Source organism: Macaca fascicularis, chromosome 8 (genome assembly GCF_037993035.2).
Source record: "Macaca fascicularis isolate 582-1 chromosome 8, T2T-MFA8v1.1".
Classification (NCBI taxonomy): Eukaryota; Metazoa; Chordata; class Mammalia; order Primates; family Cercopithecidae; genus Macaca; species Macaca fascicularis.
The window spans coordinates 2,125,663-2,137,334 of NC_088382.1; the positions used below are offsets into that span (position 1 = coordinate 2,125,663).

The following is an 11,672-nucleotide window of genomic DNA, read 5'->3' on the forward strand; positions in this document are numbered from 1 at the left end:
TTCTACAAATAGTTGTAACCGAATTTGAAATAATTAACTGGGAAACACTGAAAGAAAACTTGTGATCTGTTAATAAATTAGTAAAATCACACAATCCAGTCATGCTTTCTCACTAAAAGGAGTTCTTGATGCTACTTACATTTTTTATGTTGAAAACAGGAAATTGTTGATACTCGAATGCTTTTGACCTACAGAACTAGTAACTTCGTATGGTTCAACCGATGCGTGTCAGGCCTTAATGTTTGATGGTCCCTATTGCTTGAACTGGGCTCTCCTGAGTTCTCAAAATCAGGAAAGGAATATCGAGAGGGTACTTTAAAAAATTCCTAAATAATTCTGCATGTCCTATTCATCAAATTCTCCAGCAGAGAAAAATCACAACCCCTTTACAACCAAAACTGAATTCTATAATCTGAATATTGGAGAGGGAAGGGTGGTAGACTCCACTGACACGAAATAACCTTAGTGAAAAACGCACAAATATCCTCTCTTTCTGTCCTATAAACAGGAACAAGAGAATGGTGAGAGGACGCGGAAACACCTGATATCCCAGCAAAGGAAGCTGCAGAGGAAGGGTCCTGCCCCGTGAGCAAGGACGGCCTCCAGGAGCACAGCGGCTTCTCCTGACACCCCCCTGGCAGTGAATTACGGATGACCCCGTATCTGGGGAGGTGCGGACGCCGACACACGGGGAGAGCTCATGAGACCAGCGCGCAGGACCAGTGTCCTCCCCGTGACCTTGCAGTTGTGTAGCCACAAGTGGGAGCCACAAAGAAGGAGAGCCCACAGGGGGACTCTTTTCAAGACATGGGGTTAAATCGGGGCTCTGAAGTTGGGGCCACGGCTGATCTCAGCTTTCTGCGTCCTGGGGGTGCTGTGATATGATGGAATGTGAAGTGAGTGGTTGACCACGGACTCCTGAAAGGGCGCAGCAGATACCTGGTTATCCGCTACTGCAGAGACACCTGGTCAGCCGGCGTTGCAGAGAGGGACAGCTAGTCACTCAGACTACAGAGAGAGACACCTGGTCACTCAGACTGCAGAGAGACACCTGGTCACCCAGGCTGCAGAAACAACCGGAGTCAACTGCAGCTCCAGTCAGTGCTGTATGTTGGCTGACGTGGTCTTGCACCGGCTGGAGATCCATTCACCAAGACTCTCTGGGCAGATTTAAAGTGATTGGGGTTCAGAAGTTCAGCAAGAGTTGGACACACCCCTCCTCACTGGAGAGGAGAGGGGAAAGGCGGGGGACGGGGAGCAGCGTGTGAGATTACCCCCCTCACACACACACACACACACAGCAAAAAAGCGTGGACACACAGAAGTGAAATCTGATCGCGTGCCAGGAAAAGCTGTGAGGCTGGAAACCCCGGAGTAACGCTCGACCTTGGCCAGACCTGCAGGCTGTGGAGCCGGGAGAGTGCGGGCGCAGCACAGCCGGGCCATGGAGCACGCGGTGGCCCCCTGCGTCCTCTACCCAGGGACGGAGCCCGGGGCTGCGGGGAAGGGCGAGAGCGAGGGCGCCGCGTCCCCGGCGCAGACACCCTGCAGTCTCAGCGCGTCCCTGTGCTTCAGCTCCGGGGAGGAGTCCCCGCCGCAGTCCCTCGCCTCAGCGGCGGAAGGCGCGGCCACCTCCCCGCCCTCCAGCGGTGGCCCGCGGGTGGTGGAGCGGCAGTGGGAGGCCGGCAGCGCGGGCGCCGCGTCCCCGGAGGAGCTCGCGTCCCCCGAGGAGCGCGCGTGCCCGGAAGAGCCCGCGGCGGCGTCCCCCGAGCCGCGCGTTTGGCTTGAGGACCCCGCGTCCCCCGAGGAGCCCGGAGAGCCCGCGCCCGTGCCCCCGGGGTTCGGGGCGGTGTACGGGGAGCCGGACCTGGTGCTGGAGGTGTCCGGGCGCCGGCTGCGCGCGCACAAGGCTGTGCTGGCGGCGCGCAGCGACTACTTCCGCGCGCGCGCGTCGCGGGACGTGCTGCGGGTGCAGGGGGTGAGCCTGGCGGCGCTGCGGCTCCTCCTGGCCGACGCCTACAGTGGGCGCATGGCGGGCGTGCGGCCCGACAACGTGGCCGAGGTGGTGGCCGGCGCGCGCCGCCTGCAGCTGCCCGGCGCCGCGCAGCGCGCCACCGACGCCGTGGGGCCGCAGCTGAGTCTGGCCAACTGCTACGAGGTCCTGAGCGCGGCCAAGCGGCAGCGGCTGAACGAGCTGCGCGACGCCGCCTACTGCTTCATGAGCGACCACTACCTGGAGGTGCTGCGCGAGCCCGCCGTGTTCGGCCGCCTGTCGGGCGCCGAGCGGGACCTGCTGCTGCGCCGCCGCCTGCGCGCCGGCCGCGCCCACCTCTTGGCCGCGGCGCTGGGGCCGGCGGGGGAGCGCGCGGGCAGCCGGCCGCAGAGCCCCTCGGGGGACGCGGACGCGCGCGGGGACGCGGCCGTCTACTGCTTCCACGAGGCGGCCGGAGAGTGGCGCGAGCTGACGCGGCTGCCCGAGGGCGCGCCGGCGCGGGGCTGCGGCCTGTGTGTCCTCTACAACTACCTCTTCGTGGCGGGCGGTGTGGCGCCCGCGGGCCCCGACGGCCGCGCGCGCCCGTCAGACCAGGTCTTCTGCTACAACCCGGCCACAGACACCTGGAGCGCCGTGAGGCCCCTGCGCCAGGCGCGCTCGCAGCTGCGGCTGCTGGCCCTGGACGGCCACCTCTACGCCGTGGGCGGCGAGTGCCTGCTCAGCGTGGAGCGCTACGACCCGCGCGCTGACCGCTGGGCCCCCGTCGCGCCGCTGCCCCGGGGCGCCTTCGCCGTGGCGCACGAGGCCACCACCTGCCACGGCGAGATCTACGTGTCCGGGGGCTCGCTCTTCTACCGCCTGCTCAAGTACGACCCGCGGCGCGACGAGTGGCAGGAGTGCCCGTGCAGCAGCAGCCGCGAGCGCTCGGCCGACATGGTGGCTCTCGACGGCTTCATCTACCGCTTCGACCTGAGCAGCAGCCGCGGCGAGGCGCAGGCGGCGGGGCCGGGCGGGGTCTGCGTGTCCCGATACCACTGCCTGGCCAAGCAGTGGAGCCCGTGCGCCGCGCCCCTGCGCCCCCCCGGAGCCCCCACTGGCCTGCAGCCCTTCCGCTGCGCCGCCCTGGATGGCGCCATCTACTGCGTGAGCCGCGCGGGCACCTGGCGCTTCCAGCCCGCCCGGGACGGCGAGGCCGGTGGCGACGCAGGCCAGGGCGGCGGCTTCGAGGCGCTGGGCGCCCCCTTGGACGTCCGGGGCGTGCTCATCCCGTTCGCTCTCAGCCTACCCGAGAGGTCGCCCCGAGGGGAGCAGGGAGCCGCGTAGGCCGGCGGGGTCGGCGGGCGTCTCCGTGGCAGGGGGCTGCGGGGCCCGGGCCCCATCGAGCCCACGGAGGAGGACGCGGGGAGTCGGGGCCGCTAGCCGTGCTGGTGGTGTGGATGCTTCGAAGGAGCCCCGAGGACGCTCTCAGGGCCGCTTCCGCTTTGCTTTCCTTTTGCTTGTCTTTGCTTCTGGGGGTCTATGCCTTGAGACCCAGGTGGTGTGCGTATGGTCCCTTGACAGACTGGACACGGGACACAGAGAAGGCTGTGGGATCCAAAGGGTCATCCTCAGGGCACAGTGTGGGGTCCTGAGGCAGCCTGCAGCCGGCCCCGGGGTGTCCCGAACCCCGCAGAGCACCGAGGCTGTGTGCAGAAGCCTGGGACGCAGAAGTAGGTCGCCGCGAACTATCAGGGGAAGCACGCAGAGAGGGTCACGCTTTTTATTTTTGGCTTGAGATTTAAAATTATAACTGATAAGTAAAGCTCTTTCTAATTTAGTTGAAAATTTCGTACCATGTGCTTGCTTTGGTTGGCTCAACTCCAAAAAGAGTAATTTAATAAGCATTAAAGGTAAAATCTTTGATTACCAGTAAGGTTTCTTGTCCAATATGCATTGGAAGTATTTCTTTCCCCCACACCATTGCTACTCAAACGCACGTGCCTAGAGCAGCTCCGGCACACTGTTGGACCAACGGGGCTTTCATATTTTCAGTTTAAGGGATGTTAACTGATGTAGTGATGATTTACCATTATTTAAATTTTAAGTCTTTAGTGGCTAAATGTTACCAAACAGCACATCATAAGTAAGAAAAACCGGGGTGCTTGTCTAAAAAGCAATCTTTGATAGCCCACTCTGTATCCCCAGCCGCTTTCATATTCTGGAACAAGATAAAATATTATTCCTAAAAAACGGGGAAAATCATTTTGTTTTGACAGTTCTATCAAAAAAAAGTGTAGGCACATTTTGAACCCACTGTTTATGATGTTTTAAATATGGATCGTGTAGTTCTGATAAGGGAGATTAATTTTTACAATCATTATTCTAAGAAAGTGTGGCCGAGTGACAGTGGGCATAGTAAGGTTTATAACAAGGAAGTGACATGCTTATCACCATAGATTAGCAAGTAAACTGCATGTACTTAATCGTATTGAATTAAATTCCAAAATACCCTGATAGAATTAACATGAGGCTCACTGCGTTGACAGGGTATGAGGATTTAAAACAAATCGTTTGGGTAGTTTCTCATTTGTGTTAACATTTTACTTTTCAAGTGTGTATACAGAGGACTTACTATTATGAGTTTGAGGATGAGATTCATGCTCACAAATAGAGGCAAACATTTGAACTCCGAATCCAACCCATTCTCTTACTGTAAAAGTAAATGAAAGTTACTGGAACGTAACTAGTTAAAATCATGCCTACTTTAATATTATTTGTTTGTTAATCCAGTGATGGGAACTGCCATCTCTGTAGAAATCAGTGGGTAATTGAAAAATAGGTTATGCTTTTTAAAGAGTCTGTGGTTATGAGAGGTCTCAGTTAAGTGTGTTTAGAAGTGATCAGCTTGAACCTTATGCATGACTCGGGGACTGGAATTTATGATCTGGGTTAGAGTATGTTCTGGGGATGTGTTTGCTTGCCCATGGTTACTCATGAACTGAGGGGATAGCTTGGCAACTTGGTTAATCATCTTGGGAAAGAAAAACAGACTTCATATCGCCTGACTTGATTTGCCTTTTATAGGAGTATACTGGAGAAATGGTTGTAGAAACAGTATTTACAGCAAAAGGAAACAAATAATGTTCATTTTCAACAGTGTACCATTCACACTGTCCTGCCTTTCCCTCTAGAATTTTATTATTAATGGTAGAAATTTTTATATGAAATGGGACCAGGACCAGGCTAATATTTTCAGTCCTTAAATATCAAACTCATATGCTATTATCACTGTGATTTTACTTGTGAAATCATTCCTGTAATGTTTATTGTTTGAAACTGCAATGTGGAAATTGGGCTTCCAGAGTAACACTGTCCCCGCAAGAGGATATGAGAAGTGGCAGCTGCAGTCACGTGCAGTTCCTGTGGCTTTCCAGCATTTCATTTAGTGAAGGAATGCCCACACTAGACGTAGCACAGCCTCCTGTGGGGCCCCGGCAGCAAAGCCCCAGGTACTCCCTGTCACCTCACAACAAAATGCACGAAGAAACCTAAAGAATAAGAGAAAGCAATTAATACTAACCATTAAAGGATGTCCAGCCAACCTATTGTGGAAATATATAGAATAGTGTACACCATGTTTCTAAATAGTGATATCACATAGAAACACATACTAGAGGACCTGCCACGCCATGAGCCACGTTTTTGCTTTTGGGGGGCCGGTCCCTGGGGTGTGGAGCCGCTAGGGTTTGCACCCATGAAACAAAGAGAAAAGCCACACCCTCCAAGGCTTTGATTCTGGGACTGCTGCGGGGAGGGCAGAGGCATTGCTGAGACTGCCTGGCGCCGGCGGATGCCCCAGGTAGGATCTTTTCGAATTCAAAGTGATGGTCTAAGTGTGCGTCCAACGCTGTGTAGGAAAAAGGTTGATGCAAAAATATTTCTGGTCATCCACCCGTTAAAAGAGTTAGATGAGGCTGGTGCCTTGATAACAGCTATCCACACTTCCCATGAAATTAACCTATATGCTGGGGCGTTTCCAAATGTCTGACTCATGAAATTAACCCATATGCAGGGGCCTTTCCAAATGTCTGGAAAGGCAGTGGTGTCCTTTGGGGAAAATGTTATGCACGGAAGCCTGACCTTTTGCTTAGTTGACAGCAATCCCTTCTCTATTGCCAATCAAGGTTCATTTGGGATGCAGAGGAATGAGCTTGAGCCTTCCTCCTTTTCCTTCCGGTTTTATTCTTCATCTTGGGAACAGCCCTCCACTCTGCACTGCTTCCTGCAGCTTTGTAGAGCTGGATTTGGAACTTCAGGATTTGGTTTCTGAGTCTGTGGAGGCACCGACTTCTCCAAGAAAATGAATGTTGTGGAAATCCTTTGGCTCCTTAACTAAAACTCGTGACTGTATCAGTTTGGCTACAAATAAGAAATTAATCATCTGCTCTGTTTCTGCTAATTTCTGGTGTCACTTCAGTAATTCTGGTAGCAACCATTGAATCTGTCGGTCACTTCCTGTAAACGATTTGGAAATAGGATGTTTGCAGCGTTCTTTTGTCTTCCTGAAGTCGAGATAGATTCAAGACATAATCTCTTGTAAGATCTTAGTAGAGCAAATGTAAGCAAAAGTGCATTTTTGTGTTCTTGTTAATTTTAGATGCTTTCCTAGCTTACAAAACGTTTTATTTTTGGGTTAAAAATCAATCAACTTTCTGATTTTTCCCCTTCTGCAATGTTATTATTCATAAGAAGATAACACGAGCTGAAAATGGAAATCTGCGGTTGTTTCAGTTGCCTTGAATTTCTTTCAGTGGCCACATCATTTCCACGTTTTCCACATCCGGGAGGAAGTCTGGGCTGTGCAGCCTTCAGGCACCCGGCACAGACACTATGCTGGCAGGTGCTTCAGACACGCCAAGTGAATGGATTTGGATGGAACGCACATAAAACAGGAGACGGGTTCTCATGTGAGATCAAAGCTCCTCCAAAGCCTATTCAAGCTCTAAGCGATTCTCAAATGTTACCATTTATTAAAGGTACACTACACCTGTTGAAGGCCAAGTTCAGGCCAGCTGTTGTGATCTGCGTAATGTATTTATTAATGCTTGAGTTTTAAAATCCTGGGCATAAATAGTGCAGAGCCTTGTATGTCTGTCAGTTCATGCCGAGATGAAATAAATCATGCAGAAAGTGCCAGTGCTCCTGGCGTGCCTGGATTGCTTTTTTCTTTCTCCACAGCGAGTGTCTGATGAGGCGTTTTCTCCTGTGAATCAGGGATCCTAGCTCTGCACGCGGGACCCAGGGCTGACACCTCCCACCGTCAAGTGAGGAACTGCCCTCACCGGCTCCTGAAGCTGCCCCTGCACAGAGCTTCTAAGTTGGGGTGTCTGTTCCCACTCCCAGGTGCCTTGGATTCCTCGGTCTGCTCACGGACCCCAGCGGGGGATCAGGGCACACCACATAGGGCCTCGGGAACACCAGGGTGGGCGGCACAGGAGCACGTGGAAGCCGAGGTCGGCGCCTTGACTGGTTCCCGGGGAAGGCAGGTTGAGGCAGAGGGAGCCGCTTCACTGCACTGGTTTGAGTCCTTCCAGTGGGCTTTGTGCTATCACGGTGGTCTCCAGTTGCCTGGTACTGGGCCCAGGGGTGATAAAGGGTGGGGCTTGTGTGTGAGAGTAGCTGAGGAGGGGTTGGGGGTGTGGACTCTGGCCGTTTGGTCTGGACATGCGCTCCCAGCCAAGCCTATCTCTAAGAATGGGCTGACCCCAGGAGGACAGCCTGTCCCAGGCCTGGCCAGCAAGCTCTGTAAGATGCCAAAACATCACAAAATACAGAAAATGAAAGAGGTAGTCAGTAGGACTGCCAGGCGCAGTCCCCTGCCCCTGGAGTGGATCAGGATGTACCAGGGCAGACCGGTCACAGCATTAGGGCCATCCTGCGTCTTCCCTGGTGTCCCCTCCCCTTCCACCAGCAGCACCTCCTCCATGAAAGTTCCCAGGTGCACTGGGGCTTGGGGGAACTAACGTAGAACACGTCCTCCCACCCACCCCCCCGGGTGAGAACGCACTGAGAAATGGCTCACAAACCAGGCAGGTGCGACCCACAGCCACGGCCTCACCTGCAGGAGCTATGCCAGAGACCGGTACTGGGTTTGTTGCCACGTGGGCTTGTGAAGGCCACTCGAGTCAGTGCACACATTCCCCCACCCTAGGGTGTCAGAAGCACTCAGCTGCTCCCCCACCCCCCACAGGGTGTGAAATGCACTCAACCCCCACCCCAGGGGGTCAGATGCACTCAGCCCCCACCTACCCCCCAGGGTGTCAAATGCACTCAACCCCCACCCCAGGGGGTCAGATGCGCTCAGCCCCCACCTACCCCCCAGGGTGTCAAATGCACTCAACCCCCACCCCAGGGGGTCAGATGCACTCAACCCCCACCTACCCACAGGGTGTCAGGGCACCAGGACTCCCTGTGAGTGAGCACAGAGCCCTGCTCCTGGGGGCAGATCTCACAGAGAGCCCAGATGTGAGGGAGGGGCCGCTCCCCATGCTCCTCCCCTGGGGAGAAGGGGCTGAGGTAGGAGCTGCAGGGAGGCCAGACCAGGAGCCTTGGAAACTCCCTCCTTATGGAAACAGGCTTGGAGCCTCGTTCCCTGGGGACGCACCTGTCCTCTCGTGGCCATTCCACGTCCTGGAGGAGCATGGAGGTGCCTTTGCACGTTTCTGAGCCATTGGAGCTTAGAGATCCCCCTCTGCCTTCAGATTGGGCTGAGTTCGGATTAGAATGTTAAATACGGGGCCCTGCACACAGGGTTGGGGTCTTCGGGACCCCGTGGCCTCCGGTGTCTCCAATGCTAACCCCAAGGGTCAAGTGTGGGCCTCAAACCAGCTCAGCACAGGAGGGGCGGCCTCGAGCCCCATACCCGCACTGGAAAATGACACAGGCCTCCCAGGCTCGTGGGGTTTGCGCTGAGATAGCCCAGGGAGAAAGCGGTTCAGAGCAGATGAAAGGCGCGGCCAGGATGTGGGAGGAAGACGCTCCTTCCCGTCCCGTGGGCTTGGGCCTGGGCTGCGTGGACACTGCGGTGAGGGTGAGACCTGGTGCTCCTGCATGTCACCACCAGCCCACTCTCAGAGCAGATAAGGCAACGGCCATGATGACACCCAGCCATCGGGCCACCTGGGCTTCTCTCTTCCTCTGACCCCAAGACCCCTCCTCCACCCTCACCTGGCTTCCTACCAAGAAAAACTTGGAGTTGAAAATTTGTAGACACAAACATTTCTCTTCTTTTTCGTGTGTTTGTGTTTTTGAGATGGGGTCACCCTCTGTCGCCCAGGCTGGAGGGCAGTGGTGCACTCTCAGCTCACTGCAGCCTTCAATTCCTGGGCTCAAGTGATCCTCCCTCCTCAGCCTCCAGAGTAGCTGGTTCTACAGGTGCATGCCACGATGGGCAGCTAACTTTTTTTGTTTTTATAGAGATGAGGTCTCACTATGTTGCCCAGGCTGGTGTTGGACTCTTGGCCCTGAGCTCTCTTCCTGCCTCAGCCTCCCAAAGTACTGGGATTAAGGTGTGAGCCACTGCAGCTGGCCCAAACATTTGTATACGAAATTTGTACTCAACATGAGCCCGAACCAAGTGTTATTGTTCATTTGTGAGGGGTCTTGAAAAAATTATGTTTCTGCTTAAAATCTTTATTTTTCTGGGGGAAAAAAGAAATGCTGCTAAAAGTATATTCCTAAGCAAAGAGAGTGGAGACAGAAGCTCTCCAACCTGAAGTTTTTATCTTAGTTTTTGTCATAGCATTTTCTTCTGTGGAAATAGAATTCTATTTGAACTTTCCTATGGTGTCAACATTTCCCCGTGCTGAGCTTTAGGATTTTTATTATAAATTAAAGTGGTTTTCTTAACTGAGTATTTTAAGTATTTTAAACCTGATATAACACCAGGAAATACATAGGCCTTTTAGACTGAGGCGATGAATCTTATAAATTGAGGCAACAGAAAGAAGTGAGAACAATTTGCAGACGTCTAATATTCTCAGCAAGAAAGAGGGAATTTTCACCTCTTCAGACAAATGAAATTAAAGCTATTTGTCTGCCCCCAGCCCCCACTTTTATTTTTAGACAGGGTCTCACTCTGTCACCCAGGCTGGAGTGCAGTGGCACAATCTTGGCTCACTGCAACCTCCGCCTCCTGGGTTCAAGCCTCCCGCCTCAGTCACCCGAGTAGCTTGGATTACAGGCGCACACCACCATGCCCGGCTAATTTTTGTATTTTTGGTAGAGACAGGGTTGCACTATGTTGGCCGGGCTGGTCTCAAACTCCTGACCTCGAGTGATCCGCCTGCCTCGGCCTCCCAAAGTACTGGGATTACAGGCATGAGCCACTGCGCCCAGCCCAATCAAACCTATTTGTGCACAGAACAGCTGACTGTGCTCAGTTCCTCAAAGGTCACGAAGGAGGTGTGTTAAGGGCCTCCCTTCAGAGCCCATCTTGCTGGCGTCACCGTGTGTCATGCCTGTCCTTGGGCCTTGGCACAGTGAGGCAGCCCTGCTGCTGGTGGGCCACGCTGCGTGGCAAACACTTTAGAATGGGTTCTCAGGCCCGAACGGTGCCTCCAAACGCTTCAGCAGCAGAAACTGAACAGTTGAATGCACACAGCCGCGGGCCGATGAATTCATCATCCAGGCCTGCTCCCTGAGGGCTCCGGAGGGCGGGAGGGGGCCGTGGAGCCTCGGTCATCAATCCCCACACCTGAGAGCTCCGGAGGGCGGGAGTGGGTGGTGGAGCCTCGGTCATCAATCCCCACACCTGAGGGCTCCGGAGGGCGGGACTGGGTCGTGGAACCTTGTTCATCAATCCCCACACCTGAGAGCTCCGGAGGGCGGGAATGTGGAGCCTCAGTCATCAATCCCCACACCTGAGGGCTCCGGAGGGCGTGAGTGGGTGGTGGAGCCTCGGTCATCAATCCCCACACCTGAGGGCTCCGGAGGGCAGGAATGTGGAGCCTCAGTCATCAATCCCCACACCTGAGGGCTCCGGAGGGCGTGAGTGGGTGGTGGAGCCTCGGTCATCAATCCCCACAGCGTGGTCCTCAGTGATGGTTGTGACTCAGTAGATAAAACGCTGAGGGTCGTTTGCAGTTCATTATTGCAGCTCTGTTTTCTGCTGTCTGTATAGTCTGGGACACGCCACTAAGCCTCATCAACGTTCTCAGCTTTGTATTCCTGAAATCTGGATCGGAGCAGGCCCCAGAGTGCTAATGAGACAGCTGTGTGGAGATAGCCATGGCAGCGTCCAGCCTCTGGGCCCAGAAGAGTCACTGCAGCTATTCCTTAAACATAGGGACTCTGTGTCCTGACATGAGAGATTCTCCCTGACTCCATCGTATCCTGGATGCAGCCAGAGATGTGCATTTTAACAGGGAATTCAGAGGTGAGTGCTCACATTGCCATGCCCTTAAAAATACTATGGTAGGACCTCCCAGCAGGTGGCTGGATCTATGTGTAGTTGGGATCATTCTCGGTGCAGAGCTCACCAGGTGCTTGGTGTCCTCTCCACATGCTCTCCTGGCAAAAATGCCTGTGGTTATTAACTTGTATCACCCCAATAAGACTGTGGCTTGTCACAAACCCCATGCAGGATAAAAGAAGGCTTAGGCGTTGAAAACAAACCCTCTTATAGTAAGAGAATCCCAAA

General features: G+C 54.3%; 1 protein-coding gene across 4 annotated transcripts in view; it reads left to right on the forward strand.

Annotated features, from left to right (window-relative positions):
• The window catches only part of KBTBD11 (kelch repeat and BTB domain containing 11), a 40,449-nt gene extending 33,278 nt beyond the window's left edge, over window positions 1-7,171 (forward strand). For all 4 annotated transcript variants that reach the window (XM_045397811.2, XM_045397809.2, XM_065518729.1 and 1 more), the window contains one exon: window positions 509-7,171. In XM_045397811.2, the coding sequence (XP_045253746.2) occupies window positions 1,445-3,316 (1,872 nt within the window). In that variant the 5' untranslated portion in view covers window positions 509-1,444 and the 3' untranslated portion in view covers window positions 3,317-7,171. The remainder of the gene's footprint in view (window positions 1-508) is intronic.
• The last annotated feature ends 4,501 nt before the right edge of the window (window positions 7,172-11,672 follow it).